The sequence below is a fragment of the Solanum tuberosum genome, unplaced genomic scaffold, assembly GCF_000226075.1.
Source record: "Solanum tuberosum cultivar DM 1-3 516 R44 unplaced genomic scaffold, SolTub_3.0 scf00241, whole genome shotgun sequence".
NCBI classification, from domain to species: Eukaryota; Viridiplantae; Streptophyta; class Magnoliopsida; order Solanales; family Solanaceae; genus Solanum; species Solanum tuberosum.
In genome coordinates this window covers 464410-483123 of record NW_006239165.1, presented here as the reverse complement: position 1 = coordinate 483123, position 18714 = coordinate 464410, and the positions used below count along the sequence as shown (strand labels likewise).

At 36.1% G+C, this 18714-nt stretch overlaps 2 protein-coding genes and 1 pseudogene across 3 annotated transcripts; all 3 read left to right on the top strand.

Annotated features, from left to right (window-relative positions):
• Positions 1–5281: 5281 nt before the first annotated feature.
• LOC102586314 (senescence-associated carboxylesterase 101-like) lies at positions 5282–8159 on the top strand. The gene is given in 7 exon segments (XM_006357081.2): positions 5282–5598; positions 5718–6054; positions 6443–6589; positions 6592–6990; positions 7160–7495; positions 7497–7556; positions 7559–8159. Coding segments are annotated over 7 exon segments (1722 nt in total). The 5' UTR covers positions 5282–5557; the 3' UTR covers positions 7961–8159.
• A 3649-nt stretch (positions 8160–11808) lies between these two features.
• LOC102585975 (senescence-associated carboxylesterase 101-like) lies at positions 11809–15329 on the top strand. 2 transcript variants are annotated; one of them, XM_015313299.1, is made up of 4 exons: positions 11809–12248; positions 12368–12704; positions 13502–14050; positions 14217–15329. In XM_015313299.1, the coding sequence occupies exons 1-4, from the start codon at positions 12208–12210 to the stop codon at positions 15018–15020; spliced, it is 1731 nt and encodes a 576-aa protein (XP_015168785.1). In that variant the 5' UTR covers positions 11809–12207; the 3' UTR covers positions 15021–15329. The 2 variants fall into 2 exon arrangements, with proteins under 2 accessions (XP_015168785.1, XP_006357142.1); XM_006357080.2 differs by having other exon boundaries at positions 11810–12248; positions 14220–15329.
• A 1361-nt stretch (positions 15330–16690) lies between these two features.
• Positions 16691–17680, top strand: LOC102605670 (uncharacterized; annotated as a pseudogene).
• Positions 17681–18714: the final 1034 nt, after the last annotated feature.

Sequence of the window (18714 nt, the reverse complement as noted above, 5' to 3'; positions counted from 1 at the left end):
AACCATGTAACCGGACAAATTCTTGGACAAAGACTTCTGCTACTTTTTGACTGGTAAAATTTGCAGATAGAGCAATAAAATGTCCATACTTCGACAATCTATCTACAATCACCAAGATCACAGTGCGCCCCTGAGATGATGGAAGGCCTGTAATAAAGTCCATGGAAATTTCAGCAAAAATCTCAGAAGGAATCGGCAAGGGAGACAGTAATCCCGCAGGTTTCAGTTGTGAATCCTTCATCTGCTGACAAATTTGACATTCAGAGACGAACTTCTTGACATCAGATCGCATGCCAACCCAATAAAAATTTGAAGACAGTCGGTGAAATGTGCGAGCGACGCCTGCATGACCTCCAATTTTGGAAGCATGAAATTCTTCCAATAGCATTAGACGCAAAGATGCATCCTTGGGAATAACCAGGCGATTCTTGAATAACAGGAGACCTTCCTGAAAGGAGAATGAGGACATAAAATCTGGAGTATTCAACAATTTCTGTTGGAGAGCTAATAATTCCTCATTGGATTTGTTCAACGCCTTAAGCTTGTCAACCAAAGCTATTTCAGTGATGGCCAAAGATAACGCAAAACAAGCAGGAACGCGAGATAAAGCATCGGCAGCAGAATTTAATTTGCCTGGGCGAAAGCGTATCTCAAAATCATACCCAATTAACTTGCTAAGCCAACGTTGTTGTTCAGGGGTCTGGATAACCTGACTTGTAAGGGCTTTCAAAGGTTGCTGATCAGTTAAAATGGTAAAACGACGGCCCAATAAGTATTGGCGCCACTTTTGAACAGCCTGCGTGATGGCAAACATTTCACGATTGTAAGTAGAAGCAGCTTGCATCCTTGAAGATAATTTTTGGCTGAAGAATGCGATTGGGTGACTGTCTTGGCAAAGAACCGCACCAATGCCAGTACCTGATGCATCTGTTTCTACCACAAAATCCTTGGAAAAATCAGGCAAGAATAAAACAGGGACGGAGCCAAGAGCCTCTTTCAATTTGGCAAAAGCAACAGAAGCCTTATCGGACCATACAAATGAGTCCTTTTTCAGAAGATCAGTGAGGGGTGAAGCTAACTGGGCATATCCTTTGACAAAACGACGATAGTACCCCGTTAAACCCAGAAAGGCACGGACATCCTTTACAGATGAAGGCAAAGGCCAAGAAACGATAGCAATAATCTTCTCAGGGTCAACTTGTAAGCCTTTTTCAGAAAGAATATGACCCAAGCAAGAAATGGAAGACTGCCCAAATTGGCATTTTGATTGCTTCACCACCAAAGAATTTTGTCGGAGAAGATCAAAGACTGATCTAAGGTGTTGTAAGTGATCCTGCCAAGACGTGCTATAAACTAGGATGTCATCGAAGAAAACAAGGACAAATTGGCGTAGAAATGGCTTAAAAATGGAATTCATGGTTGATTGAAAAGTAGATGGAGCATTCGAAAGACCAAATGGCATCACAGTAAATTCATAATGGCCTTCATGAGTTCGAAATGCGGTCTTTTCGATATCTGGGGGATGGAGGCGAATTTGATGGTATCCGGCTAATAAGTCCAACTTAGAGAATACACAAGCATTGTGCAATTCATCAAAAAGCTCATCGACGGTTGGGATTGGAAATCTATCCTTAACAGTGATAGCATTAAGAGCCCTGTAATCCACACAAAAGCGCCAAGTACCATCCTTCTTACGCACTAACAACACTGGTGAAGAATATGGACTCGAGCTGGGACGAATAACTCCCGACTTGAGCATCTCAGAAACAAGCTTTTCAATTTCAGCTTTTTGGAAGTGGGGGTAACGATATGGCCGGACATTTACAGGATTAGCTCCTGGCAAGAGGGGAATGCGATGATCTTGTGGTCGTTGAGGTGGTAAAGAGGACGGGTGATGAAAAATCTCTGGAAAAGAATTTAGAAGAGTGGCTAAGTCAGGGGGGTGATGGCATGGTGATATGAGGGTAGAAGATTGAAGATCTAGACGGAGAAAATATGAAATAGAATCTGTCTTAGTGAAGCGCCTGAGAGTGGACATATTAATTTGGGCAGGAGAGGGGGCAGGATCACCTTGCCATCGGTGATGTTTCCCGTCCAGTGTAAACTCAAAAGTACGATTGACATAGTCTGTCAAACATGGACCTAATGTGGCCAACCAAGTAACTCCAAGGACCAAATCCGAACCATGCAAGTCAATAATAAAGAAGTCTGTGACAAAGGAGAAGCCCTGAATGGTGAGTGCTACACCACGAACGACACCTAAACAGCGCAGTTCTTGGCCATTTCCGACCATAACTGAAAAACCCGAAGAAGGTTCTACAAGTAATTTGAGTGCTTTGGCAGCACGAGGCTGAATAAAATTGTGTGTGCTACCTCCGTCAAGGAGTATCTGCACAGAGAGGCCTTTGATAAATGTAGTGACACGAATCGTAGAGGGATGAGGGCCACCGAACAAGGCATGGTAACTGATGCTAAGTAGAGAAGGGTTTTCAATGGTGGTAGCTGGAGGTGGTGAATCTGATGGGGGTGGAGACAAGTCATAAGGAGAGTCCTCTGTAGTATCATCATCGGCAAGAAGTAAAAAGAGTTGAGGGATGGATGAACATTTATGACCCTTGTGATATTTTTCATCACAATTGAAACAAAGGTTAAGTTCACGTTTTCGTTGAAGCTCTGTCGGTGTTAGCTTCCTGAATGATGTACGACCAACACCTGGAATAGATGCAGTCGGGGCTGAGGAGCTTGAAGAAAGGGTCGGATTTTTAGGGCTAGGAGAGGTGTGGAAAGAAAATGGGCTGGCAGGAATTTTTGACGGATAGTTGGGCCGGGTCATCGTCCCAGCTTGGGCCAACTTTTTTTGCTCTTGCAAAAAGGCCAGACTAATTGCTTCATTGAGGTCCGCGGGTCGAAAAGCCAGAACATCTGATTTAATATCAGGGTGAAGTCCAGAGGTAAAAAAATGCTTCATTAAAGGCGGCGATACATCAGAGGTACGATTGGCCAGTTTCTCAAATTGAGAAAGATAGTCACGAACGGAGGTTTGCATCTGTAGTTTTGCCAACAAGCTTTCTGGTGCCTCCATTGATTTAGACCCAAAACGAGTAACAAGAGCCCTAAGGAAGTGGTCCCATCCACAGAGTTGGCGATTCCGGTACATCCACTGATACCAATCTCGTGCATCTCCCTCTAGAAAGAAAGAGCATACATTCAAGCGTTGCTCATCTGGAACAGTGTAAGTGTCAAAATACTGATGAGCTTGGAAAGCCCAACTCTCTGCGTTGGTTCCATCAAACTTAGCCAAGTCAATCGGTGCCGGTTTATCACGTCGAAATGGATTAAGGCCATGGGGTGGAACTGGAAGCACCTGGTGTACTGGGGGTTGCCGATTCAGTGTGGGTGGTGGGGGAGTATGCTGATAAAAAGTTTGGGGAAGTGGCACAGATGATTGACCCAAAACTGAAGAAGGGCTACCAGCGACTAGAGATGGCACCAGCGACGAAGGACGCAACGAAGCCAGTTGAGTTACAATATCTTGTAAGGCAGTGTTGATGGACTCCACGGCTTTAGCATGGCCAACAGATTGTTCTTGAAGTTGTTTCACAGCCTCATCAAGCGATTTGAGGCGAGTATTGTGTACACCATCACCCATGGTAGAAGGAGGGACAATGAAAGCACCAAATGTAACAAGAGGAACTTTGTATTAAAGATGAACTTGTTGCAGGTCACAAGAGGGACCTGTTCCTCTTCTTCTGGGAATAACAAGAAGCAAAACAAAGGAAAAAAGAAGAAAAGGGAGGTTCCAGATCTATTCTAAGCAACTAAAAGAAAAGCAAGTTCATCCATGCCTTCTTTAGTGAAATCTGCCACTACTTATACTACTCTAGTAGCTATTACTCATGCTCTTTTGCTATCAGAGTCTGTTTCCCTTTTGCATCTGGGACCACGTAGTGGTCCAGGTATTGTGGCACTCGTTTGTACCTGGTACTACGCCTGTTGTTGTCCAACTTGTCCTGCGGAGTCATTACAGCATGCCAGCTTCTTGTTTCTCTAATTTGTATTTTAGATCAAGTTTGAATCTATTCTTTTGAATCGTTTTAGAATTTCACATTTTATATTGTCTATCATGTTTTTACCAGTTACATAAGTATGTGTTTTGACACGCCATGAGTACTCTTTAGACCTCATTTAGGGACCACTCAACAATGAGATGGAATGTAAAATATTATTTTGTGACCTTTTTTTCTCATGTATTTCTCAATAAAAACAATAGTTATAGGCTTATAGCGATGATAGTTTGATATACCACACCAAGTTTGAGGATTTCAATGAAAAAACAAACTCACTCACAATCAATGAATACATGACATTTGTCGTTCACATACAATTCTATTACTAACCATGATCAATATAATAATATATATATGATCACCTTAATCTATTAATACTAATTTGGCTTGGTGTAAATATCAGAGCCACTCATTAACCATTAATAGAACCATGCACTAAGTTTTCTCCATGATATGAGTTAAGACTATTCATGTTATAATGTAAGATACAGAGGAAGTTGGGATGCAACTTCTTCAAACTAATTAATTGGTTATGTCCTTTGGAAATTGTCGTGACGTGTAGAATATTCTACTTTTGCTTTTATGTTACAATCATTGTAGTTGTGATAGTACTACATTTTATAATTAACTACCACTAGTTTACTCCTTTCTCCTTTCAAAAATTGAATATTTCAATTGATTCTACCTTATAGTCAAGAAACACCATAAGTGTGTTTTAATATTAGGATATCAAGAAGTATAATAAGTATATAAAGAAATATTACTCTTCACTGTTTCTTCTTATCTTCTTATAATAAAGCTAGTGCCTGCATATTTAAAATTAAATATCATGGAATCATCCTCTTACTCCCACCAACCCCTCCTCAAATTTTCAAATTCATGTCTATATAGTACACTAGGCATTAATTTAATAGTGTAGGACTTGTTCAACTTGCAGAAGAAAAAAAGTCTTCAAAAATGGAAAATATTAAACTGATGCTAGAAACCTCTCAGAAGTTTAACTGATTACGACTGCTCACTCTTTTTTATTTTCATTTTTATTGGGAGGGAAGAGGAAACAGGGGTGTGGGGCGAGAGGATTATAAAGTGGAAATAAAATTCTCACCAACAAATCGAAAATTGAGGTAGTCAATCAGCTAAACTATTCCTACTTACGAGTACTCATGTGTACTCTTTGTCCCATATTGACTATAAAATTTCTTTAATTTTGTGTTATGTCAAACGGTGTCACGTAAACTGAAACTAAGGGAGTATTAGTTATACTAGTAGACTTGAGAGTCAAGAAAAATCAAAAAGTAAACCACCATTCCCTTCTTCTCCTTCAATTTCTGGGCATTTTCTTCTTGTCCTTTACATCTACTTTCCTCATTCCTTTCTCATTTGCCGACCTTTTTTGTTGCCTCATTTGTCAAACTTGTATTTTAACTTCTTGTGCAGTATCTTCTACTGCTATGCTTATTGTATTAGATGTTTGCTAGGCCTTCAGGAATATGTCAAATTCTCCAAAGGCCAAGATGAGCCAAGTTTCCATGTGAGTGGCAATTTTTATTCTTTTATGGCATATACTACAAAAAGTTCAAATCTTTTTGCTTTATTGTTCAAGATTGTATTGTTTTACATGACCCAATTTTTCATTTTTTTGTTCTACAGGTTTAGTAGTGGCCAAGAATTTGCAAATTTGTTGGTGAGCTCAGATCTACTTCTTCATTCTTGGTTTACAATCTCTGACCTTAGGAGTCATTCTTATTTGAATAATCCAATTTTGATTAAAGTTTACCCATATCATTCAAATGGTGCTATTGTTGCTTTTGTATCCTCTCCTACTTGTACTCTTCAGAAAGAAATGGTCTCTTCAGAAGATCTGGAAGGTTCTCAATCTCCTTTTGACTTCATTTCTACCAAATTCAACCCTCATTTCTCAGTTAACAAAGCAGCAATAACCCTTTTTGCTTCATTACTGAATGAGCTCTCTGACCTCAAAGAAGAGGTACTATAATATTCTTTTATTTCTCTGCAAAATTTGTGATTTCTCTTGAGCTTTCCTTACTTGTGCTAGATATTACTTCTTCTGTTTTAATTTATTTGTCTGCTTTTGATTTGGTACAAAACTTAAAAATGCAAAGTAACTTTTAAATTTTATGGTCTTAAACTAAAGTTCTGTAGAATGTACTGAAATGCTATTTCATGTTGTAGTCTTAGACATAGTAGGTAGAGAGCTAGAATCAAAGAGTTGCCAAAAAAATTAATGATTGACTGCATTCATTAAATCTATAAAGCTAGAATCTTTTATAGATTTTATGGTGTTAGTTTCGTCTGCAGGAGCCTTGTTGTTCATATATTCATGTTGATGTTTTGTTCATTCTGATTGACTGCAGTTGGGCAGTTTCAGTCCTCTAATAATCACTGGAGTGTCTTTGGGAGGTTCTGTGGCATCTCTATTCACTCTCTGGCTACTTAAGGACAATAATAAGCGTCCCACTTGCATCACTTTTGGTTCACCTCTTCTTGGTGATAGTGGCCTGCACAAGCCATATCAGAACGTCCATCATGGAATTCAAGCTTCTTGCACGTAGTCTCGAACCATGATCCAATCCCAAGATTTTTAATTTCACCAACTAATGCCCTTGCTGGTTCTATTCCTCAATCTTGTATTTACAATCCATTCGGCATGTTTCTGCTGTGCTCAGATTCAGACTGCTCCTGTTTTGAGGAGCCTGAATCAGTTTTGGATATTATGATGGAAATGAACTTAAATAGCCAACACCAGGACAATCGTTTCTTGGCTTTCGACTATGAACAGGTTTTGGAACTCCTCAAGCATAGAGTAATCTTTAAGGGTACTTCTCAGCTGTTTCACTATAGCGTGGATCAACTTCAAGCAGGCATTGATCTACAGCTAGAAGCAATCGGAATTGGTGGACAGGTAAAACAAACTCTTACTCCTAAAATGAAAGCAAGTATAGTTTCCCATTCTTGAGCTAAAGTTTGAATGAATAGGAAATCAATAGAGATAACATTCGTAAAACTTATAGAACTTGTTTCTAAACCTGTATTTCTAACTTCTATAATGCATATAATTGTCGTGGCATCAGACAAGTAACATGAACCCTCTAAGGACTAAAGTGAAGAAAAGAGTGGAGGAATCTTTCGCAAAGAAGAGGAATGCCATTGATCCTGGCAAGAAGCTAAACAAAATGAAAGAAGCTATGGCATGGCTAGAGTGGTACAAGAAAGTAACCCTGAAAGAAGGAGGCTACTATGATAGTTTTAAACGCAGTGAGTATCGAGGCAGGGATGCTGTCAAAAGCAGACAAGAAATTGTCAAGCACCAAAGAATCCTCAATAGGTACTGGAAAACAAAGGTTGCAGAAGTAGAGGAAATGCCACAAAGCAAAAAGGCAGCTTTTCGTACTCGTTGGCTGTATTCAGGGACAAAACTATAGAAGGATGGTCGAGCCACTCGACATAGCTGAATACTATATGAAATCAGGGACACAGACTATGTAAATCTTGGAAGATCCGAGCACTATAAAAAGTTGGAGGAATGGAGGAAAGAAGACAACCCGTCTGGAAGTGGTAACTATAGAAGGAAGTCCGTTAACCTCACCGAAGATTCTTGCTTTTGGGCATATGTGGAGGAAGCTATTATAAATTCCAAAAGACTGAGAGAAGGCAGTCTAGAAGAGAAGGAAAATGCAACGGCGTATTTGGTTAAATTTGGGGGATATGTAATGAATATGATATGGAGCTATTCAGTATCCTCTGAGATTTTCCAGCCTCAGAGTAGCTTCATGAATTGGTGGAAAGATTATAGGCAAGATATTCTAAGCTGTTTGAGTAATTTGCCTTTGGCCTTTTACATGGAAAATGGAGATTATCAAAGTTATGCTTAGAATGGTAGTTAGTGTTAACTACTCCAGTCTCCACCAGCGGCTCATGTAGTGGTCGGCCTTATAAAACTCGCTAAGCCTGGCTTCCCTCTCCCCTTTACTTACTAAGTGGAAAATAGTCGTCGGCATTCTATAAGCGACTCTACTCCAGTTGCATAACTTAATAAGATCGGTATGTGAAAATGTATTGTATTACCATTTACCAAATAGGTCTGTGCACACTCCCTGTAACATTCCTGTTTAGTTAATGAAGTTTCATCTTTAGTACCCAAAAAAAGAAGAAAATTTTATGGATTTTACTTAATATTTTAAGAGCTTGAATATCAATTTTCAAATTGTTTGGAGACTATTTGAGGTGAATTTGAGCTGATTTTCAAATTAAAAACTTGAGGTTGAAAACGACTCCATCTATGTATATCCCCCTTGTATCTCCTATATATCATGTATATCATACACAAATATCCATGAAAATATGGGTATGCTCAGTGATATACACAATATATACACGTGATATATTTAATCAAGAGACTATAGAACTGAAATTTAACGCCAAACTAGTCCACCTCACCTACAATCATCCTCTTCATCTAGAGGGGTCAACCGTTAATCAGAGGCGGAGTTAGAATATCAGTAAATAAACTTAAAAGCTTAAAATCCAACGCACCATTCTCTATCCCCATTGAACAAGTAACTCGTTATCAGAGAAAAAGCATTTCATTTCCAAATCCTAGTAGTGCCTAAAAGTCTGCTCATTTCTATAAATCTTTTTGCGATTCAAGTACACATGAGAAATGAGTTAATATCTCAGATGCTCACTCAATTTTGAGTTGTTTACTTAAAAAATCACTCAACTTTAAGTTGTTTACTTAGAAAGTCACTCAACTTTGTTTTATAACTCAAAAGTCATCCAACTATTGATGTTTTTATTTAAAAAGTCACCCAACTATTTATATTTCACTTAGAAAGTCACTCAATCAATTTAAATAATTTTTTCAATAAATTTTATCTTAAACTATTTTTAAAGAAATAATAAGATATCTATTTTAATTATTTTATTGATCCGCTCCAATTATTTAATTATAATCTTTCTAAAAATAACGTAAAAAACGTAGCCAAAAAAGAAGAAGAAGCTTTTCGCTTCTAGTAATTGTAAAACTAGAAATAAATTGTTAAAAGAAAAATTGGAATTGATAAGAAGTATAATTTTAAAAAAGGGGCAGTAACGATCTTCTACTATTTTTTTAAGGGAAAAGGGTCAAAAATACCTCTCAACTTTCGTTTATAGTTTGACTTTATCCTTGCCGTTAAAATGAAGTTAAATTTATCCTTCCCATTACTAATTTCACCAAAATTACCTCTCATTTGATGGAATCCCCAAAATTGATCCAAATTACCGGAATTTTTTTTCTAAAACCTTATTCCCTATTTTTAACCCAATGCCCCGACTTGCCCCCGACCCCTCTAGAGGATAGCCCATTCCCCTTTTACCCATTCTCTCAAATTTTCCATATAACTCTTTAACTTCTCCTCCATTGTTCTTCATTTCTCTTCCTTCTGATTGTTCTTTCCACCATCTCTTTCGTTCACCTCTGATTTTTCTTTTCAGAAAATGTCACAAAATAGTTATTCGTCTCAAAGAAAATGTGCTTGTGGTTTAGTGGTCAAAACACTGATTTCGAGTACTACATCTAATCCCGGAAGAAGATTTTTCAGATGCCCTCGTCCAGATGTAAGTATATGAACTGATTTCTTCCTATTATTGAACTGATTTCGTATTTCTTAGTATGAACTGATTTCGTATTTCTTCGTATTGAACTGATTTCAAGTATTCTTATGGCAGTTTTCTTCATGTGGATTTCAACATCGACAGTGGTTATACTACTCCGTACATGAGTGGTCCGTCAAGTCCTCCACGTGCTGCCACGTTGTTTTACAGTGCACCTGCTAGTCCTACTCGAATTTCCCCTCTTTACAATGAATTCAATTGGGAAGAAATCTCAAAAGAGAAACATAACCCAGATGAAGATGATGAATTTTTTTTTTTGGCTTAATCTATTAATACTAATTTGGCTTGGTGTAAATATCAGAGCCACTCATTAACCATAATAGAACCATGCACAAAGTTTTCTTCCATGATATGAGTTAAGACTATTCATGTTATAATGTAAGATACAGAGGAAGTTGGGATGCAACTTCTTCAAACTAATTAATTGGTTTATGTCCTTTGGAAAATTGTCGTGACGTGTAGAATATTCTACTTTTGCTTTATGTTACAATCATTGTAGTTGTGATAGTACTACATTTTATAATTAAACTACCACTAGTTTACTCCTTTCTCCTTTCAAAAATTGAATATTTCAATTGATTCTACCTTATAGTCAAGAAACACCATAAGTGTGTTTTAATATTAGGATATCAAGAAGTATAATAAGTATATAAAGAAATATTACTCTTCACTATATCTTCTTATAATAATGGCTTAAAGCTAGTGCCTGCATATTTAAAATTAAATATCATGGAATCATCCTCTTACTCCCACCAACCCCTCCTCAAATTTTCAAATTCATGTCTATATAGTACACTAGGCATTAATTTAATAGTGTAGGACTTGTTCAACTTGCAGAAGAAAAAAAGTCTTCAAAAATGGAAAATATTAAACTGATGCTAGAAACCTCTCAGAAGTTTAACTGATTACGACTGCTCACTCTTTTTTATTTTCATTTTTATTGGGAGGGAAGAGGAAACAGGGGTGTGGGGCGAGAGGATTATAAAGTGGAAATAAAATTCTCACCAACAAATCGAAAATTGAGGTAGTCAATCAGCTAAACTATTCCTACTTACGAGTACTCATGTGTACTCTTTGTCCCATATTGACTATAAAATTTCTTTAATTTTGTGTTATGTCAAACGGTGTCACGTAAACTGAAACTAAGGGAGTATTAGTTATACTAGTAGACTTGAGAGTCAAGAAAAATCAAAAAGTAAACCACCATTCCCTTCTTCTCCTTCAATTTCTGGGCATTTTCTTCTTGTCCTTTACATCTACTTTCCTCATTCCTTTCTCATTTGCCGACCTTTTTTGTTGCCTCATTTGTCAAACTTGTATTTTAACTTCTTGTGCAGTATCTTCTACTGCTATGCTTATTGTATTAGATGTTTGCTGGGTGGGGCGGGTCGAGGTAGGGGTGAAAAAAAAGAAATTTTGAAGTTGAAAATATTTTTTAAAAATAAATTTCAATTTTTTTTGGGGGGTGGAGGGGCTGGTAGGGGGTGGGTTGGGAAAACAAAATACGACCCTACCCTTTTGTATTTTAATTTCTTTTTTTAATTATAAAATACGTGTAATTTTTTAATTACGTGGCAGCCACTGAGTGGCTCAATAAGCCACGTTGGAGCGTTTGTATATCACACAATTTGGCTGTTGGATTCGCGTATTTTTTGTTTAAGAATTGGATAGTTAAAGTGCCTACTTATGCACTATGAAAGTTAGAGGTCATACTTAAAATTTGAAGCCAAGTTTAGGGTCCAATTTGTATTATGCCTATAATAAAGCTAGTGCCTGCATATTTAAAATTAAATATCATGGAATCATCCTCTTAGTCCCACCAACCCCTCCCAAAATTTTCAAATTCATGTCTGTATAGTACACTAGGCATTAATTTAATAGTATAGACTCGACTTGTTCAACTTGCAGAAGAAAAAAAGTCTTCAAGAATGGAAGATGATTAAACTAAAGCTGAGTTAGAAACCTCTCAGAAGTTTAACCGATTACGACTACTCTCTCTTTTCTTTTCTTTTTTATTGGGAGGGAGGAGGAAACAGGGGGTGTGGGGGCGAGAGAAATACAAAGTGGAAATAAAATCCTGTCCAACAAATCGAAAATTTAGATAGTTAATAAACTAAACTATTCCTACTTACGAGTACTCATGTGTATCCTTAGTTCCATATGACTAAAATTTCTTTAATCTTGTTTCATGTCAAACTGTGTCACGTAAATTGAAACTAAGGGAGTATTAGTTATACTAGTAGACTTGAGAGTCAAGAAAAATCAAAAAGTAAACCACCATTCCCTTCTTCTCCTTCAATTTCTGGGCATTTTCTTCTTGTCCTTTACATCTACTTTCCTCATTCCTTTCTCATTTGCCAACCCTTTTTTTGCCTCATTTGTCAAACTTGTATTTTAACTTCTTGTGCAATATCTTCTACTGCTATGCTTATTTATATTAGATGTTAGCTAGGCCTTCAGGAATATGTCAAATTCTCCAAAGGCCAAGATGAGCCAAGTTTCCATGTGAGTGGCAATTTTTATTCTTTTATGGCATATACTACAAAAAGTTCAAATCTTTTTGCTTTATTGTTCAAGATTGTATTGTTTTACATGACCCAATTTTTCATTTTTTTGTTCTACAGGTTTAGTAGTGGCCAAGAATTTGCAAATTTGTTGGTGAGCTCAGATCTACTTCTTCATTCTTGGTTTACAATCTCTGACCTTAGGAATCATCCTTATTTGAATAATCCAATTTTGGTTAAAGTTTACCCATATCATTCAAATGGTGCTATTGTTGCTTTTGTATCCTCTCCTACTTGTACTCTTCAGAAAGAAATGGTCTCTTCAGAAGATCTGGAAGGTTCTCAATCTCCTTTTGACTTCATTTCTACCAAATTCAACCCTCATTTCTCAGTTAACAAAGCAGCAATAACCCTTTTTGAGTCATTACTGAATGAGCTCTCTGCCCTCAAAGAACAGGTACTATAATATTCTTTTGTTTCTCTGCAAAATTTGTGATTTCTCTTGAGCTTTCCTTACTTGTGCTAGATATTACTTTTTCCGTTTTAATTTGTTTGTCTGGTTTTAACTTGGTACAAAACTTTAAAATGCAAAGAAACTTTTTTATTTTGTAGTCTTAAACTAAAGTTACGTAAAAGGTATCGTTTAATGTTATAATCATAGACATGTTAGGTAGAAAACTAGAAGCAAAGAGTTGCCAAAAAAATTTAATCATTGATTCTTTTTTAAACGAACTAAAAAGAAACGCAAGACAAGGAAATTGAAACAAAGGGAATATTTTAGTTATTTTGTCTTGACATGGGAATTATTGACCATAATATCTCCAAGAAATAAAGAGAGATGGATAGTATAAAATGAAGCATTATGTGGTTTCAACTGTCAATACATTAAGTTAACCTAACTGAGTGGTACATTTAGATTGGTTAGATTCTGGTGCTAAAGAAGAAATCTCTTTTTGAATTTACAAATCCTGAGCTTCTTTTTAGTTGCCAAATAAGAAATGTGTCCTTTTATTAGTATAAATTCGCCTATAAACTTTGTTGTAATTGTGCAGTTATTTCTGTAAACAAACAGCAAAAGAAAAATCTCGAATACCTTGACTGATGTTAGCATGGTAATGCTGGAAATTTGACATGATAGAATACTTGAAACTCTGTTACGAAACCAAAACTTACTTCCTTCTGAAGCATTGATTTTCAGGAGCCTTGTTGTTCATATATTCATGTTTCTGTTTTGTTCATTCTGATTGACTGCAGTTGGGCAATGTCAGTCCTCTAATAATCACTGGAGTTTCTTTGGGAGGTTCTGTGGCATCTCTTTTCACTCTCTGGCTACTTAAGGACAATAATAAGCGTCCTACTTGCATCACTTTTGGTTCACCTCTTCTTGGTGATAGTGGCCGGCAACAAGCCATATCAGAACGTCCATCATGGAATTCAAGCTTCTTGCACGTAGTCTCGAACCATGATCCAATCCTAAGATCTTTAATTTCACCAACTAATGCCTTTGCTGGTTCTATTCCTCAATCTTGTATTTACAATCCATTCGGCATGTTTCTGCTGTGCTCAGATTCAGACTGCTCCTGTTTTGAGGAGCCTGAGTCAGTTTTGGATATTATGATGGAAATGAACTTAAATAGCCAACACCAGGACAATCGTTTCTTGGCTTTCGACTATGAACAGGTTTTGGAACTCCTCAAGCATAGAGTAATCTTTAAGGGTACTTCTCAGCTGTTTCACTATAGCGTGGATCAACTTCAAGCAGGCATTGATCTACAGCTAGAAGCAATCGGAATTGGTGGACAGGTAAAACAAACTCTTACTCCTAAAATGAAAGCAAGTATAGTTTCCCTTTCTTTAGCTAAAGTTTGAATGAATAGGAAATCAATACAGATAACATTCGTAAAACTTATAGAACATGTTTCTAAACCTGTATTTCTAACTTCTATAATGCATATAATTGTCATGGCAGCAGTCAAGTAACATGAACCCTCTAAGGACTGAAGTGAAGCAAAGAGTGAAAGAATCTTTCGACAAGAAGAAGGATGCCTTTGATCCTGGCAAGAAGCTAAACAAAATGAAAGAAGCTATGGCATGGCTAGAGTGGTACAAGAAAGTAACCCTGAAAGAAGGAGGCTACTATGATAGTTTTAAACGCAGTGAGTATCGAGGCAGGGATGCTGTCAAAAGCAGACAAGAAATTGTCAAGCACCAAAGAATCCTCACTAGGTACTGGAAAACAATGGTTGCAGAAGTAGAGAAAATGCCACAAAGAGAGGAGACAGCTTTTCGTACTCGTTGGCTGTATGCAGGGACAAACTATAGAAGGATGGTCGAACCACTCGACATAGCGGAATACTATATGAAATCGGGGAACACAGACTATGTAAATCTTGGAAGATCCGAGCACTATAAAAAGTTGGAGGAATGGAGGAAAGAAGACAACCCGTCTGGAAGTGGTAACTATAGAAGGAAGTCCGTTAGCCTCACCGAAGATTCTTGCTTTTGGGCGTATGTGGAGGAAGCTATTATAAATTCCAAAAGACTGAGAGAAGGCAGTCTAGAAGAGAAGGAAAATGCAATGGCGTATTTGGTTAAATTTGGGGGAAATGTAATGACTATGATATGGAGCTATTCAGTATCCTCTGAGATTTTCCAGCCTCAGAGTAGCTTCATGAATTGGTGGCAAGAATATAGGCAAGATATTCTAAGATGTTTGAGTAATTTTCCTTTGGCCAATTACATGGACAATGAAGTTTATCGAAGTTATGCTTAGAATGGTAGTTAGTGTTAACTACTCCGGTCTCCACCAGCGGCTCATGTAGTGGTCGGCCTTATAAACCTCGCTAAGCCTGGCTTCCCTCTCCCCTTTACTTACTAAGTAGAAAATAGTCGTCGGCATTCTAAAGCGACTCTACTCCAGTTGCATAACTTAATAAGATTGGTATGTGAAAATGTATTGTATTACCATTTACCAAATAGGTCTGTGCACACTCCCTGTAACATTCCTGTTTAGTTAATGAAGTTTTATCTTTAGTACCCAAAAAAAGAAGAAAATTTTATGGATTTTACTTTCCGTTTGTAATATCTTAAGAAGCTTGAATATCAATTTTCAAATTGTTTGGAGATTATTTGAGGTGGATTTGAGCTGATTTTCAAATTAAAAACTTGAGGTTGAAAATGACTCCATCTATGTATATCCCACTTGTATCTCTTATATATCATGTATATCATACACATATATCCATGAAAATATGGGTATGCTCAGTGATATACACAATATATACAGGTGATATATTTAATCAAGAGACTATAGAACTGAAATTTAACGCCAAACTAGTCCACCTCACCTACAATCATCCTCTTCATCTAGAGGGGTCAACCGTTAATCAGAGGCGGAGTTAGAATATCAGTAAATAAACTTAAAAGCTTAAAATCCAACGCACCATTCTCTATCCCCATTGAACAAGTAACTCGTTATCAGAGAAAAAGCATTTCATTTCCAAATCCTAGTAGTGCCTAAAAGTCTGCTCATTTCTATAAATCTTTTTGCGATTCAAGTACACATGAGAAATGAGTTAATATCTCAGATGTTCACTCAACTTTGAGTTGTTTACTTAAAAAGTCACTCAACTTTAAGTTGTTTACTTAGAAAGTCACTCAACTTTGTTTTATAACTCAAAAGTCATCCAACTATTGATGTTTTACTTAGAAAGTCACCCAACTATTTATATTTCACTTAGAAAGTCACTCAATCAATTTAAATAATTTTTTCAATAAATTTTATCTTAAACTATTTTTAAAGAAATAATAAGATATCTATTTTAATTATTTTATTGATCCGCTCCAATTATTTAGTTATAATCTTTCTAAAAATAACGTAAAAAACGTAGCCAAAAAAAAGAAAAGCTTTTCGCTTCTAGTAATTGTAAAACTAGAAATAAATTGTTAAAAGATTACCAAAAAGAAAAATTGGCATTGATAAGAAGTATAATTTAAAAAAAAGGGGCAGTAACGATCTGCTACTATTTTTTTTTAAGGGAAAAGGGTCAAAAATACCCCTCAACTTTGGTTTATAGTTTGACTTTACCCTCGCCGTTAAAATGAAGTTAAATTTACCCCTCCCATTACTTATTTCACCAAAATTACCCCTCATTTGATGGAATCTCCAATATTGACCCAAATTGATCCAAATTACCCGAATTTAAAAAAAAAAAAACCTATTCCCTATTTTTAACCCAATGCCCCGACCTGCCCCCGACCCCTCTAGAGGATAACCCATTCCCCTTTTACCCATTCTCTCAAATTTTCCATATAACTCATTAACTTCTCCTCTATTGTTCTTCATTTCTCTTCCTTCTGATTGTTCTTCCCACCATCTCTTTTGTTCATCTCTGATTTTTCTTTTCAGAAAATGTCACAAAATAGTTATTCGTCTCAAAGAAAATGTGCTTGTGGTTTAGTGGTCAAAACATTGATTTCGAGTACTACATCTAATCCCGAAAGAAGATTTTTCAGATGCCCTCGTCCAGATGTAAGTATATGAATTGATTTCTTCCTATTATTGAATTGATTTCGTATTTCTTCGTATGAACTGATTTCAAGTATTCTTATGGCAGTTTTCTTCATGTGGATTTCAACATCGACAATGGTTGTACTACTCCGTACATGAGTGGTCCGTCAAGTCCTCCACGTGATGCCACGTTGTTTTACAGTGCACCTGCTAGTCCTACTCGAATTTCCCCTCTTTACAATGAATTCAATTGGGAAGAAATCCCAAAAGAGAAACATAACCCAGATGAAGATGATGAAATTTTTTCTTTTGATTTTAGTGGGAAATTGGAGAGGATTTTGCTATCTACAGCTGATGAGCTCTTTGATTGTGGAAATATTAAACCTTTGAAACCACCTCCAAGGTTTCAGTACGAAGGAAAACACATGGATTCTTCAAAATCTCCGAAGATATTGTTCATGGAAACATTTTCTCCTCGACATAAAAAGAAAGATTTTGACGCATTTGTTACAGCTTTACAAAAACAAAGCCGAACAGAGAAACCCCACCAAAATTCTTCAAATTTATCGCCTTTGAAAATTTCCAACTTATTATTTGATCACGAAAGCAATCAAGAAAACACGAAAAAATCCGCTTTTGTTTCTTCTTCTTCATCATCATCTTCTTCCTCCTTTTCGTCTTCTTCAGTTTCTTCGATGAACTCACTCTGGTCCAAAAAATGAAAAATCAAAGACTTGTTGCTATTCAGAAGTTCTTCAGAAGGTCAACCAAGTAGTACAAAACAACTAAACAAGTATGAATTGTTGAACAAAACCCATGAAGAACAATTAGAGGGAAGAGAAATGGAGAACAATGGAGGAGAAGTTAATGGGTTATATGGAAAATTTGAGAGAATAGGTAAAAGGGGATGGGTTATCCTCTAGAGGGGTCGGGAGCAGGTCGAGGCATTGGGTTAAAAATAAGGAAGAGGGTTTTTTTTTTAAAAAAAATTTGGGTAATTTGGGTCAATATTGGGGATTCCGTCAAATGAGGGGTAATTTTGGTGAAATTAGTAATGGGAGGGGTAAATTTAACTTCATTTTAACGGCAAGAGTAAAGTCAAACTATAAACCAAAGTTGAGGGGTATTTTCCCTTTTTTTAATAAAAAGGTAATAAAAAAACAATAATTAAAATAAGCATCTTATTTATTTTTTAAAATAATTTAATTATTTTTTGTATTTTTACAAAATTTATTGAAAAGATTATTTAAATTGATTAATTGACTTTCTAAGTGAAATATAAATAGTTGGGTGACTTTTTAAGTGAAACATCAATAATAGAGTGATTTTTGAGTTAAAAACCAAAGTTGAGTGACTTTCTAAGTAAACAATCCAAAGTTGACTGTCTTTCTAAGTAAACAATTCAAAGTTGAGTGACATTCTAAGTGAACTATTCAAAATTGAGTGACCCTATGAGATATTATCTCTTTAAATATGAAAGAAAATTACAGTAATTTTATAACTTTTAAGAAAGAGTGAAAAGACTGTTTTGTCTAAAGGAGATACTTTTCTTGAACTTCAATCCTTTTTAAGTTTATATGTACCAAGTTATAAATAGATTAATACTTAACCCTAAACCACATAGCAGCATTAAGGGCCCGTTTGGATTGACTTAAAAAAAGTAACTTTTAAAAAGTAACTTTTTAAAGTGCTGGAACTTATTTTAAAAATAAGTAGTTATGTGTTTGGATAAAAGTGCTGCAGTTGAAAAAAAAGTTGTTGATGTGTTTGGCAAATAAGTGCTGGTAAACACTTTTTTTAATCAAAATGTCTGAAATACCCTTTAAGCTGTTAACATGATAAAAAGTTGATTAATTTAAGGTTTTTATACTTAAAAATAAATTTATATTTTTCATCCATAAGTAATAATATTTTCCTATCATTCACATATTTCTTTACCACCACAAATTATTTATAA

Bases quoted from the DNA above. Each gene is read 5' to 3' on its own strand.
- LOC102585975 (XM_015313299.1), top strand. From the start codon at position 12,208: ATGTCAAATTCTCCAAAGGCCAAGATGAGCCAAGTTTCCAT. The intron at 12,249-12,367 runs GTGAGTGGCAAT...TTTGTTCTACAG, and splicing joins AAGATGAGCCAAGTTTCCAT to GTTTAGTAGTGGCCAAGAAT. The intron at 14,051-14,216 runs GTAAAACAAACT...TTGTCATGGCAG, and splicing joins CAATCGGAATTGGTGGACAG to CAGTCAAGTAACATGAACCC.